We start from the raw sequence: 19,710 nt of genomic DNA, 5'->3' as shown, positions 1-19,710 counted from the left end.
TCTGTTACAAGTAAACATTGTTCATAGTTCTGGATCTCATTGCAGAATGTTGTAATTTTGTATTGTTTATTTGGTACATAGTTGAGCAAGAAATCAAAATCATGTATTTTGTACTAACTAGTTTCTTCCATTGATTAGGATGAAATTACTCTTAGATTAAGTGATTTGGACATGAACAAACTTCTGAAGATATACAATATGATGTATGTCACAATAAAACAAATTTGTAAATAAAATATTGACTTTTTATGTGTATTTGTCAATCGTCGTCTCTGTCGTCGACTGATCGATGCCGTGCCGTGCCGGGCCGTGCCGGGCCGTGCCGGGGCTTTATTATACGACCAGGGGCGGATCATGAATTTGTGATCAAGGATTTAGCCCAGGGCCCCGGCCTAAATCCTACTTACCTACCTCAACTAAAAAAATACACGGGCCCCAGTGGGGGGCCTTTTGTATCCTCGGGGCCCTGGGCTGCAGCTCAAAAAGCCCTTAGGTAGACCCGCCCCTGTATACGACAATGTAATTCAATAAACAATTGGTCCATGATTGGTTGCATAATACAAGAGTAATTAAATTTATTAAATACTAAAGACTAAGCATGTTTTGGCGTGTGCACATTATGTACTATTTCCCTGAAAATCCTATTCCTATTTTACTCAGCAAGTATTAACAATAAATATCTTAATAATCTTAACACACGGAAATTCAGAATCTAATAATCATTAATTTGCAAGGACTGGTATTACTTATATTTAAATATGGATCAATCGAAAAGCTTCCGTAGTAGCTATATGGAAATATATTTTAGTGAAGGTGAAACGATTTTAATGCTCCATATACTCTTGTCTGAGTACCAAATTTTATTAAAATCTGTTCAGTCTGTCTAAATCAAAGATTTGAAATTTCTAAACATGAATTTCACAAGATATTAAATACTTTATAAAATAAATGCAATCAGAACCATCACGATTTTCATGTAAATTTTACTTGTCATATATATTTAACTACTCGCCCCGGCTTCGCACGGGTCTACATGTATTATATATATAAACCTTCCTCTTGAATCGTTATCTATTTAAAAAAATCGCTTCAAAATCCATTGCGTAGTTTTAAAGATTTAAGCATACATAGGGACGGACAGACAGCGACAGCGACTTTGTTTTATACTATGTAATGTTGATAATGTAAAAATCCCTAAAGAAATAGGTCTTCACTACCAAACTGGTAGGTATATATCGTGAAGACAATGAATGTTTTTTTTTAATGGAGCATCCGCCTGCGCTAGTGGTATACACTGGCGGCACCAGTAAAGGATGATAGCATGAACATGAGGTTAGGTTAGTTGGCCTCACAAATTCACCAGGAATTTATGATTGTTTCCAGGGGATCCGTGTGGAAATCAATCTGATATGGTATATTGCTAGCAATGTGACCATCAGTCCTCATTACTGACAATCCCTTTTCCCTTTAGTAAATATAGTATTTAGTAAACCATTAAAAAGAAAGTTATACAAAATGGTGCATACTTTATTTGTAGGACAGACTAGGTATGTATAAAATACAGAACAAAACTGAATTCAGAGACTCCGTTAGTATCAGGACGGGATGGTACTCTGGACTGTCACTTCAGCAGGGCTGAGCGCTTGATGTGGCGTACAACAAGTCTAGGGCGTTGCACAGCGCACGGTAGTTCACCTGAACAAGTCACAGTTAAAACGAGTTATAGTTAACACAGGTTATAGTTAGAACATGTCCAGCAGTGGACGTCTTTCGGGCTGAGATGATAGAACAAGTTACAGATAACACAAGTTCAGTTAACAGCTTATAGATCATACAAGTTAGATAAATACTCTTCTGAGGTCTGTATGTAGGTACGAGAAAAGAAAATGGACATGTAAGTGGGCTATACATGCTCGTAACACACGTCACACTCCGTGTCACAGCTGGTCACATTTTAACAGTTTAATTCGTGTTATAATATTCTAATTGAAATGTGATTTCACTAAATCTAAGAATGGGAGAAAAGTCATAGATATCATGATCTATTACAGTATTTTTTCGAACGATTCTATTGCTTTTGTCTGAAGTTACCTTTACATCTTCACTGAATGATAGCGAGTGCAGATGGCACTCCAAACACGCGAAGGGACTTATGGAACAGCTGAAGGACAACTGCCTGACGGGTACTTTAGTCTGATGCCACCACTTGGGGTTCGAACAACGGGTCGGGTCGTAATTTCGGTCGCCGTTTGAATTGGAGGGGGATCGATCGGAGGGGCAAACTTGTGACTCCTTCAATGCCTTATTAAAAGGTACACCCCACTCCTAATATTTAAGGACTTTGAGTATAAAATCTGACTGAATATTGTAAAAGCGCCCATGTACCTCGTCACCACACCCTCGTCGGTACCCGAAGCACTTGTAGATGAGGTCCCTTTCCCGCGCAGACACCAGCTGCAGCAGGTTCCGTTGACATAGTGCTCGTTCCACCGACACGCGGGGTATCGTGCCGCAACGCTCTTTATCCATATCCTGAACATTTTTAACACACCACAATTCTACTCTCTAGTAGCTGTGTCTGCGGTTTCACTCGCATGGAATTTCTAGCCTTTTTTAGCCTTTTCCATTTATATGTTACTCTGATGTGTCTTAATCTTAACACGTCAATCGCCACGCTAATATCAGAAAATTTTTCACATGGGACATGGTAAATTTATTAGATAATTTAGTTAAAAATGTATCAAGGAAACTTAATGTATCACAGAATTTTTTTTTGCCAAAATTCCCGTAAAAACACTATATTTTATGTCACATATATGACTGATATGGTCCTATATTAAAACTTTTTCTCGACAAGCCGTGTTAGTCTTATATGTCTGATGCATCCAAACAAGATACAACAAGTATTGACCAATTGTTTTGAACACAGCGCCTTCTACCAAATCGCGTATGTCTATATATAACTCAAAGGTGACTGACATAGTGATCTATCAACGCACAGCCCAAACCACTGGACGGATCGGACTGAAATTTGACATGCAGGTAGATGTTATGACGTAGGCATCCGCTAAGAAAAGATTTTGATGAATTCTACCCCCAAGGGGATAAAATAGTGGATGAAAGTTTGTATGAAACTGTCAATTTTAAACCGATCGGGCTGAGACTTTACATGCATAAATCTACTATGACGTAGGCATCCCCTAAGAAAGGATTTTGATAAATTCCACCCCTAAGGGGATAAATTAACGCGAGCGAAGCCGCGGGCAAAAGCTAGTCAGGCATATATGCCTGACATGGTTCATGTAGAACTTCTTAGCGTCAGACACATGTGACAAGTTTATTAGTGTTTAATGGATGTTTGTTACTCTCACACGCAAAAACTACTGAACGGATTTTGATAAAACTACAATAATATAGCTTATGCGTCAGAATAACACATAGGCTATATTGAAATTAAAAAGATATATTTATAAATAAAGCATCTATTCAAAAGAGCAACACACAAGTTTCTTGCTCATTCTTTTTGTAATGAATCTGCGTTCCGAATGAGTGGTAGAATAAAAATACACTACACTTAGACATTTATTTATCCATACAAACATTTGCGTTTATAATATTAGCAAAAAATAAAATATATACAGATGTACCTTGAACACTTCCAGTATATTAGAGAGTTGGTCAGGATATTTGGAGAGCTTGGTGAGTGCTCCGGAGACGATGTTCCTCTCCTCAAAGCTGAGGAAGTTGAGTGGCGAGTCGGCGGTGGGCACGTGTGGGATTGGCTCGAGGAGGGGCGCACGCTCCAGGCCGGGCTGCGTGAGAGCCTCCCCAACTGTCGAGTTGAACCGCTCGTACTCCACGTACCGGCGACGGCCAGGGGCGCAGAATCTGATTATATTAGTTAATAATAAGTCTTCTTTCAACATACTATATAAATTATTTTTAACTTGTGCAATTTCATCTCCATTACACTTAACATTTATCTATTACTAACTGTTCCCGTGACTTCGTATGCGTGGAATTTAACTTTATATTTCTAAAATAAAAGTAGCCTAAGTTACTCCTTATTACATCAGCAGCTACCTGCCAAAAAAAGTCTCGTCAAAATCGGTCCAGCTGTTTCAGAGATTAGCCGGAACAAACAGACAGACAGACACAAAAACTGTAGAAACTGTTATTTTGGTCTATGTACCGTATTTATATTCATATGCATGTAGTAAAAAACGGTTATTTCAATATTACAAACAGACACTCCAATTTTATTTATATGTATAGATATATTGGCCAATTTACATAATATATTTTGAAATTATACCCTATGTGTTAGTCTGATTATCTAATATATAAAATTCTCGTGTTATATTATATATAAAAGTTAGTTACCATACTGCTCTGAAACGGCTTGGCCGATTTTTATGGAATTTTATATGCATATTCATTAGGTCTGAGAATCGGCTACTGTCTATTTTTCATACCCCTAAGTGATAAGGGTTGTCCACGCCTAACGTTATTGTTTTATTTTTTGGGAAAAATTTTTTATTCATTTTTTTTTATGTGTCATTAAAAATACATACAACCCTAAATTTTCACCCTTCTATCACCAACCCCTATTTTTTTATAGCGTTATTAATTTAAAACCTAATAAATTAGTTCTACTTGGTAGTTAGTATTCACACGTTTCGACTTGTAAAATGTGAACTTACAAGGATTATTTAAAAGAGCAACACACAAGTTTTTTGTTCGTTCTTCTATGTAGTCATGAGACAGCGTTCCGAATGAGCGGTAGAATAAAAAAAAATGTTGTCTATTCAAAAGTGCTTACATGAAGTTTATTTGAATAAATGATTTTCTATTCTATTCTACATGTAGGTACACTCGGGCGAAGCCGGGGCGAGTAGCTAGTTATGTTTATAAACTGAAATATAAAGATTCTATTTTTTCTTTTCTTTTTTGGTCTGTATGTAGCACCCATGCGATGGACCGACCAAATCAAAGCAGCAATAGGCGGTCCACTCCACGAGTGTACCAGAATGGCAGACAGTAGAGACAAATGGCGAGCTGTCGTGCGCCGGATGACATCAGCCTCACATCCCACTACGTAATAACCAACCGTTCTGACAAGAACGAAGCGAATGAGAAGAGAAGAGATGTAGCATTACTTACACCTCCATGAGGGTGTCCATTTCGAGTGGTGTCAGCGATAGTCCAGCGGCGGCGAGGCCCCGGTAGAAGTCAGCGCGAGGTATCACCTGTTCCTTCTGTTTGTCGAACTGCCGCAAGAAGTCTCCAGGGCGTACGCCTTCCCGCACCATCTAATACCAACAATATATAGGGATCACCATTCTTTAATGGATGTGGATGGAGTGCTTTGATAACGGATTTTTTCGGACTTCTGTAACGCTATTGGCAGCAATTGGGCTTGACAGCTTAATCGGACTATAGGGGGCAAGTGCAGATGAGTGCGTGATCCAAACTCTCGGAAGGACTTATAGAGAAGTGAAGCCCAACTTCTGCCTGACGTATGCGAATTTAGTCTGAGGACACCGCTAGGGATTTGAACCATGGCTAGGGCCACCGTAATTTGATCCCTGTTTGAATTGGGAGGGCAGGATGGGGGATCGATCGATCGGTGGAAGTTGACGAGAGCCGTTTACCATAAGAGGGTTGTGGTTTTTGTTGACTTAGATGAAGACTAGAGTACAGATGAGTATTTAGTATGACACATGCATTAAAAACATGTCAGAATTTATACCAACAATGAAATAACCAGTAAATGTTTGTAGTTGCAATAGTATGTTATAACACTAGCTGATCCCGCACACGTTCTTATGAGGTATTAAAATCACTATTAAAAAATAGGGGTCGGTAATAGAACGGTGAAAATTTAGGGTTGTAAGTATTTTTATATGCCGTAAATAATAAATAAAAGAAAATTGACCAAAAAGTAAAAAAAAATGTTAAAGGTGGACAACCCTTATCACTTAGGGTATGACTCCGATTCTGAAACCTACTGAAAGTGCATATAAAATTTTGTGACACGAGAATTTTATATATATACACATGGACATACCTTCCCCTTGATCTTGGCCAGTATGTGCACGATGTCGGTCTCCCGAGGGTCGTCCACGGTCCGGGCAGCACGAGGAGCCACCGCCGGGCCCGCCACCATCGCGCTCTCCACAGGGCGCTCCTCCAACTATATACACATCATACACTTCACATAGTTCTCTAACCTTCTTACCCCTCCGATAGATCCCTCATCTAAATCAAACGGGGATCGAAATTGCGACGGTCTGAGCCGAAGGTTCGTTCGTTCGCGGTGCCCTCAAACTAAAGTCGTAGTTGTCCTTCAGCCACTCCATAAGCCCTTTCTTTGGTTTGGAGTGCCATCTGCACTCGCCCCGTATCGTCCGGCGAAGCTGTAAAGGCCATCTGCGGTCAACAGCGTTAGAGTAGTCCGAAAAAAAAACTTCTTTAACCTTTTTTAATTCACTAGAGAACTGTTTCTGTTAAATGGGCCACGCTCTTGATCGCGCGTGACACAACGTGTGCTATTGTCGTGAAAGGTCTAAGAGAGAGACAGAGATATAGAGAAGGAAAGAGAAAGAGAAAATAAATAAAAGAGAGGGAGCTAAAGAGAGAGTGAGTGTGTGTTACCTCTTGGAGGAGCCGCACGTAGCTGAAGCCACAGTCGTCTAGGTAGCGGTGTTCGAGCGCGCGCACGTGTGCGGCGGCAGGCAGCACGCCCAGCCGGGCCAGCACGCGCCGCACTTGCGCGCGCGACACGTGCCCGTTGTTGTGTCTGTACCATATAATTTTACTAGCTAGCATATATAGAGTCACGTGGGGCAAGTGTACGCACTTAAGGTTTGAAGTATTGTACTCATGTACTGTATGAGGAATAAAACCCGCGATTATCGGTCGTAAAGCGGTGTTAACCCTCTAGATTACTAAGTCCGACAATGATGGACCGTATGCTTGGTTGCCAACATCGTAGTATAAGAAAAAACTTGTTTCGTTTTCATCGAAACCTCTTCTTTTTTAACCTCACAAGTTGAAACTGAAAAACGGTTCTAAGACCTTGTCCGTGGTGCTGTCGATGTATGTATGGAAAGGCTTTGGTGGTTTAGCGGTTCAGCACACCGGTTTACTTCCGATGGTGGCAGGTTCGATTCTTTGTACCGTATATACATTCATGACTATGTTTGTTTCGGTCGGTCGGTGTTCTGTACACACGGGTTCTTGAGCCCACTCTGTTAGAGGCACGCGCGGACACTACGCGCGCCTCTCTTTTCCTTCATCTTCCATTCCTTACATCACCCTTCTTACGTGACGACCCAGAGTCTCTAGGCTCTGAGTCGTTGGCGACGGGCCTTGAGATTCAGCCTTACAACCATGGTCTCCGTTTCTTCTTGTGGCTCCCTTCCTTCAGTTCTTACCTGCCTACGTCGTGATTCGCCATATGCTGTATGCATCCCGGTGCTGCGCAATAGACTCAGTGCGACGGGGTCGTACAATCGGCAGCCTTAGCGCTATCCAGTCCTAAACTAAGCAGAGCATGCTTAGCTTAGGACTAGATGGCGCTGTGTGAATTGTACAGGGTGATTATTATTACGTATATACATACTCGTCGTGCTCCGAGAACGCTGGCCGCAAGTCGAGGCTGCGCTCCCGGCACGCGGCGCGCACGCGCAGTAGTGCCACCTGCGCCGCGTCCAGCGCCGCCTCTCCCGCCTCCAGCCCCCCCGCCCCCGTCGCTCCCCCGGCCCTGTCCTCCGCGGCACCCCGCGCCGGCAGCCGCGCCACGGCCGCCGCCGCAGCTCCCGCAACTACCGTGGGGTGCTTCTCCAGCTCTTTGATTGTGAACACTGCGCATAGAATCGTGATAAGTTTGTCGCGATGGGCTAATAAATCTGCCCTCATGTACATCCTATCATCCTCCACTGGCGACACGCCAGCGGCAGTGCCATGGCATTGAATTGAGTCGATCAAAGAGGTTTCCATACCCCGTAATTATACTCCCTATCAATATCAATCAAATGGAAATATATCTTACAAATCTATCTGCTTGGCAACTAAAATATATGAGCCTAAGGTACCCAAAGAGATGACTTCGGTTATAATACCGATACACTCTCCAAAATGTTATGGGTTAAGAAAAAGAAGACGATTAGAAAAAGTTTCAGCTGATACCTTGATCGCAATCGTCCTCGAAGGTGCGCCAGCAGACGCGATCAGCGTCGTTGGGGTCGAGGTAGTGGCGCATCACGCACAACACCTCGTTGGGGTCCAGCACTGAGCCCAGACCCATGGCATCTACTGCTCGCCGGAACTGCTGCGGGCCGATGCGTCCGCTGTTCAATGGGTCGTAGTCCTTCAACAACATATGTAAACATACACCCACTTCTACTTGCTTCACCCCTGTACTAAGCCCGGGTAAAGAGCAAAGGCTCAGGGCCGATAATACAGCAAGCTCTTAGCTTGTATATAGCCTTGTATCATGTCATACGTTACGTTGAAAGTCTCATTCTACGACAATATACACTGTCAGTCTCCAGTCAATCACGACGTCAGTTTATCTGTCGTGAATAAGGTCTGTTATTGGGAGTGGTTGGTTTTGGGTGACTTGACTACGAGCTGTTGAAGGGAAGTGACGCTTGTTATTTTAATTATTAAATCGTACATTATCTAAGTAATCGTTGTTTCATTTCTGAGGTTAGAGAATTGACTCTCACTTGGGACTAGTCTACCAAAGGCTGGGTGATTTGTTTTGTGATTGTTATTATTAATGCTATTATTCCTATTATACATAATTTTGTACCATTTTGTCAGGGAAAGAAGTGAAAATGTGGGTGGTTATATTTGTCAGTCGTACCTTTAGATGTTTCGAAGGCTCCAATATTCTCCAGCACTTCAAGGGTCTAGGGTTAAACACTTAGTTTTACCACTCGTTTTAGCTATATGTTAGGAACGTCGTGTCCTCATGTCGGGTCGTGAGGTGTGGTCTTTGCAACAGTCAATGTCATGGTAGGGAAAAAGAGGATATGCAAAAAACGTCTAGCTACATTTTTGAACAATAACAACTCTGACAAATTCACACAGCATCATCTAGCCCCAAGCTAGAAAGAGCAAGCAGAACTTGTGTTATGGGTACTAGACAACTTTGTAAATGCATACATAATATACATAGAAAATACCTAGATCGATACTAGATGCAGGGTACGGGAACTGAGCCTCGGGTCCTTACCAGGACACAATGCGGAGGTGATGTAAGTAGCAGTAGTATCTGCTGTTTACGACAGTAGCCCCTTACAATTCAGTGGGTTCAAAAAAGTATTTCAATTGAGTTTCTTGCCAGTTCTTCTCAATTGGATCTACATATTGAACTGGACGGTAGAAAAAAAGTTATATAATATAAAAAAATTAACGTTCATAAGCGGCTAAAATGTCCTACAGGAATAAATGATTTTTGAATTTGAATTTGAACAATTATATATGGAAGCACGACATCTCCTCCACGGCAGTGTATGAGGGGTACTATAGGCGACCCATGATAACGTGATGTCCATGGCTATTCGTGCATATTACATGAAATAAAATAATAATAATAATAAATTTATTTCATTAACATAGATGTTTTACAATTTTTTTTTTTACATATCAACAATCACATATTCTTATTTATATATTTCCTTAAGCCGGGGCTGGGATCTCCTTGTAAGCATAATTAAATACTTGTGATAGGAGATCACAAGTATTTAATTCTAGGGTTATTTATTATTATATTAAGAATTTGTTTCTACTGTAAAAGACTGTGTGTGTGTGTGTGTATGTATGTAAGTGTGGAAGGGTGTTCGGTGTTTATTAAACTATTATAATCATTGTATATATATTACATTGTGACTACATTCCTCAGGACTACAGTTCAATTGCTCACAGACCATGCTGCCATCCAGAACTGTACAAAATAGCTTCAATTACATGAAATAAAAGCTTACCCTAAAGAACTCAGAGACCCTGATACGCCTCTGCAGAACGAACTCTTGCACTCGCAGCATGAGGTCGACGAGATGCCTTGGTGGTGGGGACGGCGTGAGTGCCGGGTGGAACACGTCGGTGGCTCCCAGCGGCGACGTCGACATCCTTGCCTCCACTTCCGGCCGAGACAGCTTCGGCAGACTCGTGTCGATCATTGCGCTCGGATTCTTGTATTCCTGATCATCATTATGGAAGTATCTTAATGGATGATGACTTAATTCATGATTGATGACGATAATTAATAACTTGTGCTCTCGGCGATCAATAACTGATTAATTTATATGGAATACAACCTTTGCTGCGTCAGCTAGTAGGTTTATAAAAATAATAAACTTATGTCGTCTGATAAATATGGCGTCTGATGGTATATATGATAGAATAAGCCTGAATTATTCTTAGTTTTTATTTAATGTTGTAACTAATCCTGAATGTTTAGATTATATATATTTAAGTTTGTTATTGTCCAATCTTATTATTGTAATCTTGTTATTGTCAATTTTAATGTTTACTTTGTTAGTGGTAGTTTAGAACTTAACTTAATACGCTATCGTCGTCGTTGATCTCACATTGTATTATTTTACTGATAAAGGCTATAACAGAATAGCAGAGAGGGTGGACTCACTGCCCTCACTGAGTTATAGACCGTTTTGTCTCATTCATTAGTTTTAAATTATATTATTGTATGGGCAACAGTTGTATTGTGTGAAAGTTTTTGTTTGAGACAAATAAAAATTATTATTATTATTATATTTTGTTTATTTATGAAATTATAACGGGATGATGTGATATTTCACAGATGCTATTAACATTAAAAAACACATCATCATAGTCTTGTGTTAAGGTAAGCAGAAACAAAAAATGGATTGAACTACACCAACCAAAAGTATTAACATCAGAACGGCATTATATCTAAAGAATGGTTAGAGAGTCCATTGAAATACAGAAATATAAAAATTTCAATCGAGAAGACGGCTATAGGCTCTCTAATGCCTGGAATCCAGTGATTGGTTTAATTAAACAGAAACAAAAAACGCGATCGAAAAGTGTATTAAATGTATGTGAAGATACTGTGAGTACAGTTAGCCGAGATGAATATCGAGCGAGTTCCAGTAGTAGCAACAAACGAAGACGTGTGAAGGTAGACGAATATGTCTGACCATAAAAAGATTTCATTTTCCATCTACCCGCTGCTCTTCAGTTTACCCGTGATCATGGCAGTTGAAACACTGCCGAAATATCGGGAACTCAGCAAATAAATGCAAAACGTGGTAAGATCCCGTGATTTTTACTAATTGTACGTAGAAACAAAAAACTCCTAATGCACGAGTCACTCTTTTGCCTTCTTTGTATTTATCAACGTATTCAAGTACAGCCATTCAGGCTGTACAATCTCGCCGGTTAAAATAATATAATCGCTTTTACCTTTTCCCTTTTCTACTGCCATTTATTCGATTCAATTCTGCTAAGTGGCTGAATCTCTAGACACTTCCAATGGAATCGAAACTTAAGTGAAGTTAGGGGAAAAATTAAAAGGTAATGAAAAATAAATAATTAGTTACTTACTGGATTTATATTATTTTGTTTATTTCCGCTAACGTTAGCATGTGTGAGACTACAAATATTCAGAGCGACAAAACTGCGACTCTACCTCTACGATATCACCTCTGTGACTATCGGTATCACCAAACAGTCAACTAGGCTTTTAGGCTATATCCGAACTCTATTCAATGATGATGCCTCGTTCAGAGGCGAAAAACATATCGTAATATGGGACAACACTGAGTAACGGTCGGAATTTGATCACCAATAGAGTAGGTCGTAATGCATCCAGTAGTGATGGTCAGGTTTCCGCACTGAATATTTATGGTCTCACACATGCTAATGGTAGCGGAACTAAACAAAATATTAATTCATTAATAATGAAATGGACTTTCGTCAAATAACACTTAATTAGGTTTAAAACAACATTATGAAAATACATAATTACGGTTTAAGATTTTTTATATTTTTAAAATTAGAATAGAAATCTGATGGAGTGAAATTACAGGATAAGAGGAATGAGAAACGAAACGGGTTCACGTGACAACATGATGTCCGTAGTGTTGTTCATGTTCGGGGACAGTTACCACTTCCTATCAAATGAGTGGTCGACGTATTTGATACCAAATTTCTCCAATTTCTTCTATTGCTTACACGCAAAACATAAAATTGGATCTTCTTTCGTATTAATAGCAACCTAAATTGTAGACCAGACCCTAGCAACTTCTATGGCACAATCGGTCGCCTTGTTCAGGTCTTCTAGCAGGATGATGTACACAAATGCCACGACAGGAGATGGAGTATGGTTTGGGACGGGGCACCGCAGTCACAAGATTGATAGGAGCATGACGGGAGAGTCTCCTCGCGGCACACCTGGAAACAGCTAAACACGGTAACTAAGTTGACCAATTCTCCAACCACAATGGCAACCCAAATAGCTAAATCTGTTATGCTAAGCAAATGACTTTTAACACTTAGATACTTCATGATAAGAACATATATTTACCGGACCAAGTCCCCGTATGCCCTCCCTCTTGACGGCATCCACAGCTTTGAGAAACTCGACATAATCCAGAGTGTACGAGTCCTTGATGAACCTGCGCACCAGCAGGTTGAAGTCCTCGGGAGACACCAGCACGCCGATGTAGTTGAGTATGCGCGCGAAGTGAGCGAAGGTAATTCGCCCATCGTTCTTGGCTACCTGCACGATGAAGGAAGACTTTTTTTTATAAAAAATCAGTATATATTAGCTTTTGAACAGAATCCGACTTGGACCAAATGCCCCGACCAAATGCATTTGTGTTATGGGTACTAGACAACTGATACAAATACATAGAGTTTTTTTTCGTAAATACATACATATTATACATAGAAAACACTCAGACCGATATAAACAATCATACTCATGAATACAAATGTTTATGCCGTGCGAGGAATCGAACTCGCGACCATCGGTCGTAAAGCGGTGTGCTAGACCGCTAGACCACCGAGGTGGTCAACTTAACAACTTTAACCCGCGTCTTCGCTCGCATTGAATTCACTAAATAAGTATCGTAGATCAATACAATAGACATAAATCAATATGATGAATATACTTTGTAGCAAATGTTTTTTTTTAATGACTTGGACCAAATGCCCCGACCATGCATTTGGTCCAAGTCGGATTGTTTAAAACCAAGCAAGCTCTCAAGGTAAGTCCATCCCATCCATCCATCCCAAATGCCCGGTATACGCCAAATTTCACGATTATTCGTTTTTCACAAAAAAAGTAAAAAAAAACTATCACTTTTACATTTTAACATTTAGTTCCCAGGAATGGCAAAGAGATGTCCGTAGTGCTATTCATGTATATAGGCGCCGATTACAGTTTAAAATTTCAGTGATATAAATGTGATTATATGCTTGCCAGTTCGTAGTCCTGGAAGTAGGGTTTCAGTGGTATCTCCCTGGCGGCGATGGTGGCCAGCAAGCAGTACAGGCGCCGCGTCTGCCACTCGCCCAGCTGGTGGCAGGCGGGCTCCGGCGGCGGTGGGCACGCCTCCAGCAGGCAGTCCGCTGACGTCCTGTGTCCACCGCCAGCATCTGTGCCCGAACCATCTAGCTCGTATTTGATCATCTGACCTAATCGACCATACTGACTATAAGCAGGTTCAGGAGAGGTTATGCAAAAAATGCTTACTTACTGTACAGGACTCCTTACATTCGGGCCGCTGGCTGGCACGACAATTCCCTATTTTGTGTTATTCTGATGTATAAGCTGAAAGTTTTATCAAAATCCGTTCAGTAGTTTTTGCGTGATAGAGCAACAAACATCCCAACTTTCGCATTTATGATATTATTAGGAAAACGATTAAGGATTAAGGCTGGATTTCACCAAAGAAACCGATCGCGTTTAGTTCAAACTGAACGCCATTAAAACGTTTAAACTTGTTTGTTAATGCGGTCGAAGACCAAAAAATGTTAAAGCGGTTCCCTGGGGAATTTGTATCCCGAGAGATATTTTCCTTCTACAAGACTGTCGTCACAGGTCACGATTCGGGGAAATTAAGGAGTTACAAGTTTCTGCTATGGCGGCTGCTGCAGGAACCTAACTGGTCACCACACAACACGTGCGGCGGAATTAGTATATATACACCTTGTATATTACATACACCTTGATAATTCGATAATTTATATTAAATCGTAGTGATTCAATTATTATAAAACGTAATTATGTGCAAGCGGCGTTTCTCAGACACGAGCGGGCGCGAACAGATCGCCATCTTTTTCCCAGCAGCGGCGCGGGTGTACTCGGCTCTTTTCGGCCCTAGATCGTGAAGTATGTCTGTCCTTGTCTATTACACGAGATGTGCATTTAATCTAATTGTGGCGCAAAGTGTTTACAGCTTCATTTTGAATTTCACTACTAAATTTCGCTAAACACGTTTATAAGCTGTCAGTTGTCAAATAGTCATCAATCAAATTTTTGACAATATAATATCGGAAAAAAAAATCTTCAATAAAATAATATTTTACCTTGTTTATAGGTTTTTTTTTTATTGGGTTGTTTGGGCTATTGTCAGATGTGTAGCACCTGTAGCACTGCGACCTACATAGATCTATTGTGCTCGCCCTTTTCAGAGTTCGCTACCTAGACCCGTCAGGGACAAGAATTGAAGGATATTCTTAGGAGCGATCGTTTTTATCTCCTCCTGTTTATAGGTAAAGGTTGTTACTTATTAAATTAAAAGGTAAAAAGTTATCCTAATTATCACATAGGAATTACAAATATTTCTTAGAATTATTTTATTTAAATTACCCATTGCATCAAATATTATTTTATGAGCGTGTAACACTGTGAACGAATGAAAATCTAAACTTCATTTTGGTAAACGCGATCTATATAACGCTGGTGAATTCCATTAAAGTAAAACGAGATCAGCTTCATTCTTTATTCGAGTTTACGCTGAACTCCGTTTCCTTGAACGTGTTTATACTATGATTGGTGAAATCCAGCCCAAGGATTTCCATAGGATACCTTCTCCATGTATGATCTGGCAGAGCTGGTGGTAGAGCACGCGACCGTCCTGCGACCGAAAGTAGTCCGCCAACTGTGAAATCTCCGCGTCGGACAGTCCGATCACCGAGCGCAGGGGACCAGCCAACACCGACACGAATTTGGATTCTGTCAGGATATCAGCACTTATACAGATTACTTTTTTTTTTTAGATGAAATGACATTTTATCATAACTACATGGTATTAAACAAAGTTGTTGTCGCTGTCTGTCCGTATGTGTCGCTTTTATATGTATATCTGTATCTTTAAAACTACGCAACTGATTTTGAAGCGTGTCTGTTTGTAATATTGAAATAACCGTTTTTTATTACATGCATATGAATTTAAATACGGTACATACACCAAAATAATATTTTTTACAATTTTTATCTGTCTGTTTGTTCCGGGTAATCTCTGAAATGGTTGGACCGATTTTGACGGCACTTTTTTTGGCAGGTAGCTGAAGTATTTTGGAAAGATTGTTTTATTTTGGACAATAAAGTTAAATTCCATGCGGATGATGTCGCGGGAAAAGCTACGTATTACGTTCATAATACGTCAATAGATCTTAGTTTTAGCTAATAACTAGCTTTTGCCCGCGTCTTCGCTCACGTTAATTTATCCCCTTAAGGGTGGAGTTTATCAAAATCCTTTCTTAGGAGATGCCTACGTCATAACATCTACCTGCATGTTACATTCCAGCCCGATCCGTCCAGTGGTTTGGGCTGTGTGTTGATAGATCACTATGTCAGTCACCTTTGAGTTATATATATATATATATATATATAGATATACAAAGCATATAAAGTCTAATTTTAAAGTTGCAACGCCGCATAATATACGGGTAGGTATCAAATTATGGAAGGTGTGTCATACCAGATATGAGAGAGTTTCCTTCAGGGTCGAGCGGCCGGTACCAGTCCCATAAGTTGAGCCCCACGCGGAACACCGCCGCCCGGATCTTGTTGCATGTCTTCCATACATCCGCAAGGCGGATTATCTGTACATACATACATTTATTAGACATTTTACAACACAAATACAAACTACAAATACTAAGATTTTTTTATAGGTAGTACTTTAAGTTGTTTTTTATGTTTTGTTAATTGTTAATTGTAAGCACAAATTTGTCACATACATATCGTAGTTGTCTATAATTAAGATTGCGCTTAGTATAATATATAGATTGTAATATTACATATATATTGTAGTATTAATATAACACTGTTACATTATATCTAAATATTATAATATATAGATACAGTGGACCCGCGGTAATCCGGCCCCCCTTGTAATCCGACATTGTCTATTATTTGTTATTGAATATTACTTTGACAATATACATCAGAGTGCATATACATACATACATATATAACATAGAATCTTATCACTGGATCTGTAATTTGTCGGATTACAAGCTACTCTTTTGTAAAAAATTCCGGACTATAAGCAGAGGACCCTTAAGCAGCACTCTATAATATAATCCGACAAATACGATGGTCCGACACTGCCCTGCAAAACGTTTGTCGGATAACCGGGGGTCCACTGTATATGTATATAATATAAAGAATCATCATTGGATCTATAATTTGTCGGATTACAAGGTACTCTTTTGTAAAAAAAATTCGGACTATAAGGGGTCTTAGGCAGTACTCTATAATCCGACAAATTCGATAGTCCGACACTGCCCTGCGAAATGATTGTCGGACTACCGGGGGTCCACTGTATAATGTAACAGTGTTGGTGTAAACCTTGTTGGTGACCTAATAAATAAATAAAATATATATATAATTTATGTATCACACTTTTCACCAGAAACTGGCATGCAAAAATTAACAATGTCCATTTATTATAAGAGTACAAAGTGTTCTGCGTAGTGTAAGAAGCACTACTTAAGATGGATGACTGAGGCTTTGAAGCCGGCTACCGCAAGGGAAACCCCAAGTAGCGCCCGTGACTTGTGACACGGGTGTAGGTTTAAAAGGCCCTTTTAGAATGCATTAACACTCACCTTCACTACTTGCAGCTTCCCCCCAGGCCCAACTAAGACCGGGATAAACCTATTTCTAATACAATTCACTTTTGTATCCAAAACACAACTGGCACGCTCTGCGCTCGTCGACTGAATGCCGCGGCTCACGCAACGAAAGAGGATTATTCAACTACCGACCTCTGTATTTATAGACCAAAGTGAGTGTAGTAGGTTGGTCTATAAATACTAGATGGCGCTATTTACAATATTCATAATAATCCTTACATTGTGTACTTCATTAATACTAAAAACGAACTACCTTCTTTTAATATATTTTTGAAATATCGGATTTTTTCTACAATAATGATGTGAATTCTAACAGTAGGTACCTCTGTTTCACTTATTTCAACAGTGTTTCTGATGAAATATATAAAGTAGTGAAATTATATAGTATGAGAAATAATCATTATGCAAATTAACTCAATACAAGCACTATTGAATCATTACATAGTATAAAATAAAGTCGCTGTCGCTGTCTGTCCCTATGTATGCTTAAATCTTTAAAACTACGCTACGGATTTTGAAGCGGTTTTTTAATAGATAGAGTGATTCAAGAGGAAGGTTTACATGTATAATGCATGTACCCCCGGGCGAAGCCGGGGTGAGTAGTTAGCAGTCATATATGGAACGACTTTTAGTCGTCTAGCAATGTATGAGGGGTACTATATGGTAAAACGATGAAATTTGTCAGCAAAAATTGATAGCTTCAGTGGTCTAGTGGTTTAGCATATCGCTTTACTATCCGATGATCGCGGGTTCGATTCCTCGCACGGTACAAACATTTGTATAGATTGATTGTTTGTATAGGTCTGTTTTCTATGCACAATATGTATGTATTTAAGAAAAAAAATATTTATGTATTTGTATCAGTTGTCTAGTACCCATAATACAAACTAGCTAGTTTAACTTGGGTCTAGATGGCGCTATGTGAATTGTCCTCAGATTATTATTATTATATTATAATTTTAGAGTGGTATGTATTTTTTAATGCTGAATCTAATAAATTATATTTAAAAAAATGTCAAACAAACAATAAATAATATTTAGGAGTGGGTCACCCTTATCAATGAGGGGTATGAAAAATAGATGTCGGCCCATTCCCAGACCTACCTGATTTGCAAACAAAATTTCATAAAAATCGGTAAAACCGTTTCGGTGGAGTTTGGTAACAAACACTGTGACACGAGAATTTTGTATATTAGAATTTTGGATTTTTAAACAGTTGGTTTTATCTATTTTTCTTTAATATATATGTTCCTATAATTACAATATATTTTACAATAACTCCTACAGCGATTCATATAGTATTCATCTATACATATAAATAAAATTGGAATGTCTGTTTGTAATAATGAAATAATCGTTTTTGCATGTGAATATAAATACGGTACATACACTAAAATAACATTTTTTTAAATTTTTGTCTGTCTGTCTGTTGGTTCCGGCTAATCTCTAAAATGGCTGGACCGATTATGACGGGACTTACTTTGGCAGGTGGCTGATGTAATAAGGAGTAGCTTAGGCTACTTTTATTTCAGAAAAATAAAGTTAAATTCCACGCGGACGAAGTGGCGTGTACAGCTAGTAAATATATATGTTTGTAATAAGTAAAACAATATATTAAATCTTCATAGTCAGAGATCGATATAATATAAATTGCTATAATACATACACAGAACACAACTTACAGTGTCATGCATTCTTATGATTTATTGCTTGAAATAATGTTTTTTAATAAACGCTATTGAAATATGTAATTTTTGCACAGAATTTTGAAAGTTCAATGAAAACGATGTCAAATGTAATAGGCGCCAAACACGATATGTCAAATTGACAGTGTGACACAGATAATAATTATATATTTGTTTGAATTTCGAACATAGTAAAAGTTTGTTTTTTTTCCATATTCGTCCATCTCCATTTCAATGATGGAACAGGCAAAGATCCGTACAGCCTAGTATCAGCAAAAAGTTTTTTTCTTTTTTTCTTCTTTTGGCTCCGGCTTCTTGAACACCAAAAAGTTATAATAATGATTTGATGACTTAAAAAAATATAAGATCGGTTACTGTTGTGAATTATTATTTTAAAAATGGTATAATTCATTGAGCAAACAATTAGGTACCAATACGAATATTTACAATAAAGTTTCGACATTCCAAACATCAATTAGGTATTTATTAAAATTACAACAATAATTTAAAAGAGTTACACGCAAGTTTCCTACTTGTTCTTCTTGTGATGAGAAAGCTCTCCGGATGATAAACATGATTCTTTTTAATCCACCATTAAAAAAATATGACTCTTCAAAACTGCTTAATTTAATTTTTTTTAATAAATGATTTTCAGTTATATTCTATTGTGACAGCCCGAGAGACAAATCCAATAAATTTAACAATGAAAATAAACTATCGGTTTATATATTTAATTAACTAAACTAAACTAACCTACTTATTTACTGACCTAGTAGGTACATATGGTACTTATCGAAAGTCAGGATGATTATAAAATATATGCAGTGAATGTATATTACGTTATATATTATTATCTATACACGTACATATAAAT

At 38.9% G+C, this 19,710-nt stretch overlaps 1 protein-coding gene across 1 annotated transcript; it reads right to left on the bottom strand.

Annotated features, from left to right (window-relative positions):
- Nucleotides 1-1,599: 1,599 nt before the first annotated feature.
- LOC131848677 (uncharacterized) lies at nt 1,600-18,966 on the bottom strand. Its single transcript, XM_059198602.1, has 14 exons — nt 18,834-18,966; nt 15,990-16,113; nt 15,095-15,241; nt 13,484-13,659; nt 12,584-12,778; nt 9,999-10,214; nt 8,194-8,374; nt 7,628-7,868; nt 6,658-6,802; nt 6,071-6,196; nt 5,164-5,312; nt 3,648-3,888; nt 2,386-2,532; nt 1,600-1,695 (listed from the first exon to the last, which is right to left on the bottom strand). Exons 1-14 carry the CDS (start codon nt 18,843-18,845, stop codon nt 1,627-1,629), a joined length of 2,169 nt encoding a protein of 722 aa, XP_059054585.1. The 5' UTR covers nt 18,846-18,966; the 3' UTR covers nt 1,600-1,626.
- Between the last annotated feature and the right edge of the window lie 744 nt (nt 18,967-19,710).

Source organism: Achroia grisella, unplaced genomic scaffold (genome assembly GCF_030625045.1).
Source record: "Achroia grisella isolate CSIRO2021 unplaced genomic scaffold, CSIRO_AGI_Agris_v1 utg567, whole genome shotgun sequence".
NCBI classification, from domain to species: domain Eukaryota; kingdom Metazoa; phylum Arthropoda; class Insecta; order Lepidoptera; family Pyralidae; genus Achroia; species Achroia grisella.
The sequence above is the reverse complement of the archived record's forward strand: the minus strand, read 5'-3'. Positions and strand labels throughout refer to the sequence as shown.

Coding starts and splice junctions, on each gene's coding strand:
- LOC131848677 (XM_059198602.1), bottom strand. Junction 7,869..8,193: donor CGAGGACGATTGCGATCAAG/GTATCAGCTGAA, acceptor TTCTATGCGCAG/TGTTCACAATCAAAGAGCTG. Junction 5,313..6,070: donor TGGCCAAGATCAAGGGGAAG/GTATGTCCATGT, acceptor TGTTGGTATTAG/ATGGTGCGGGAAGGCGTACG.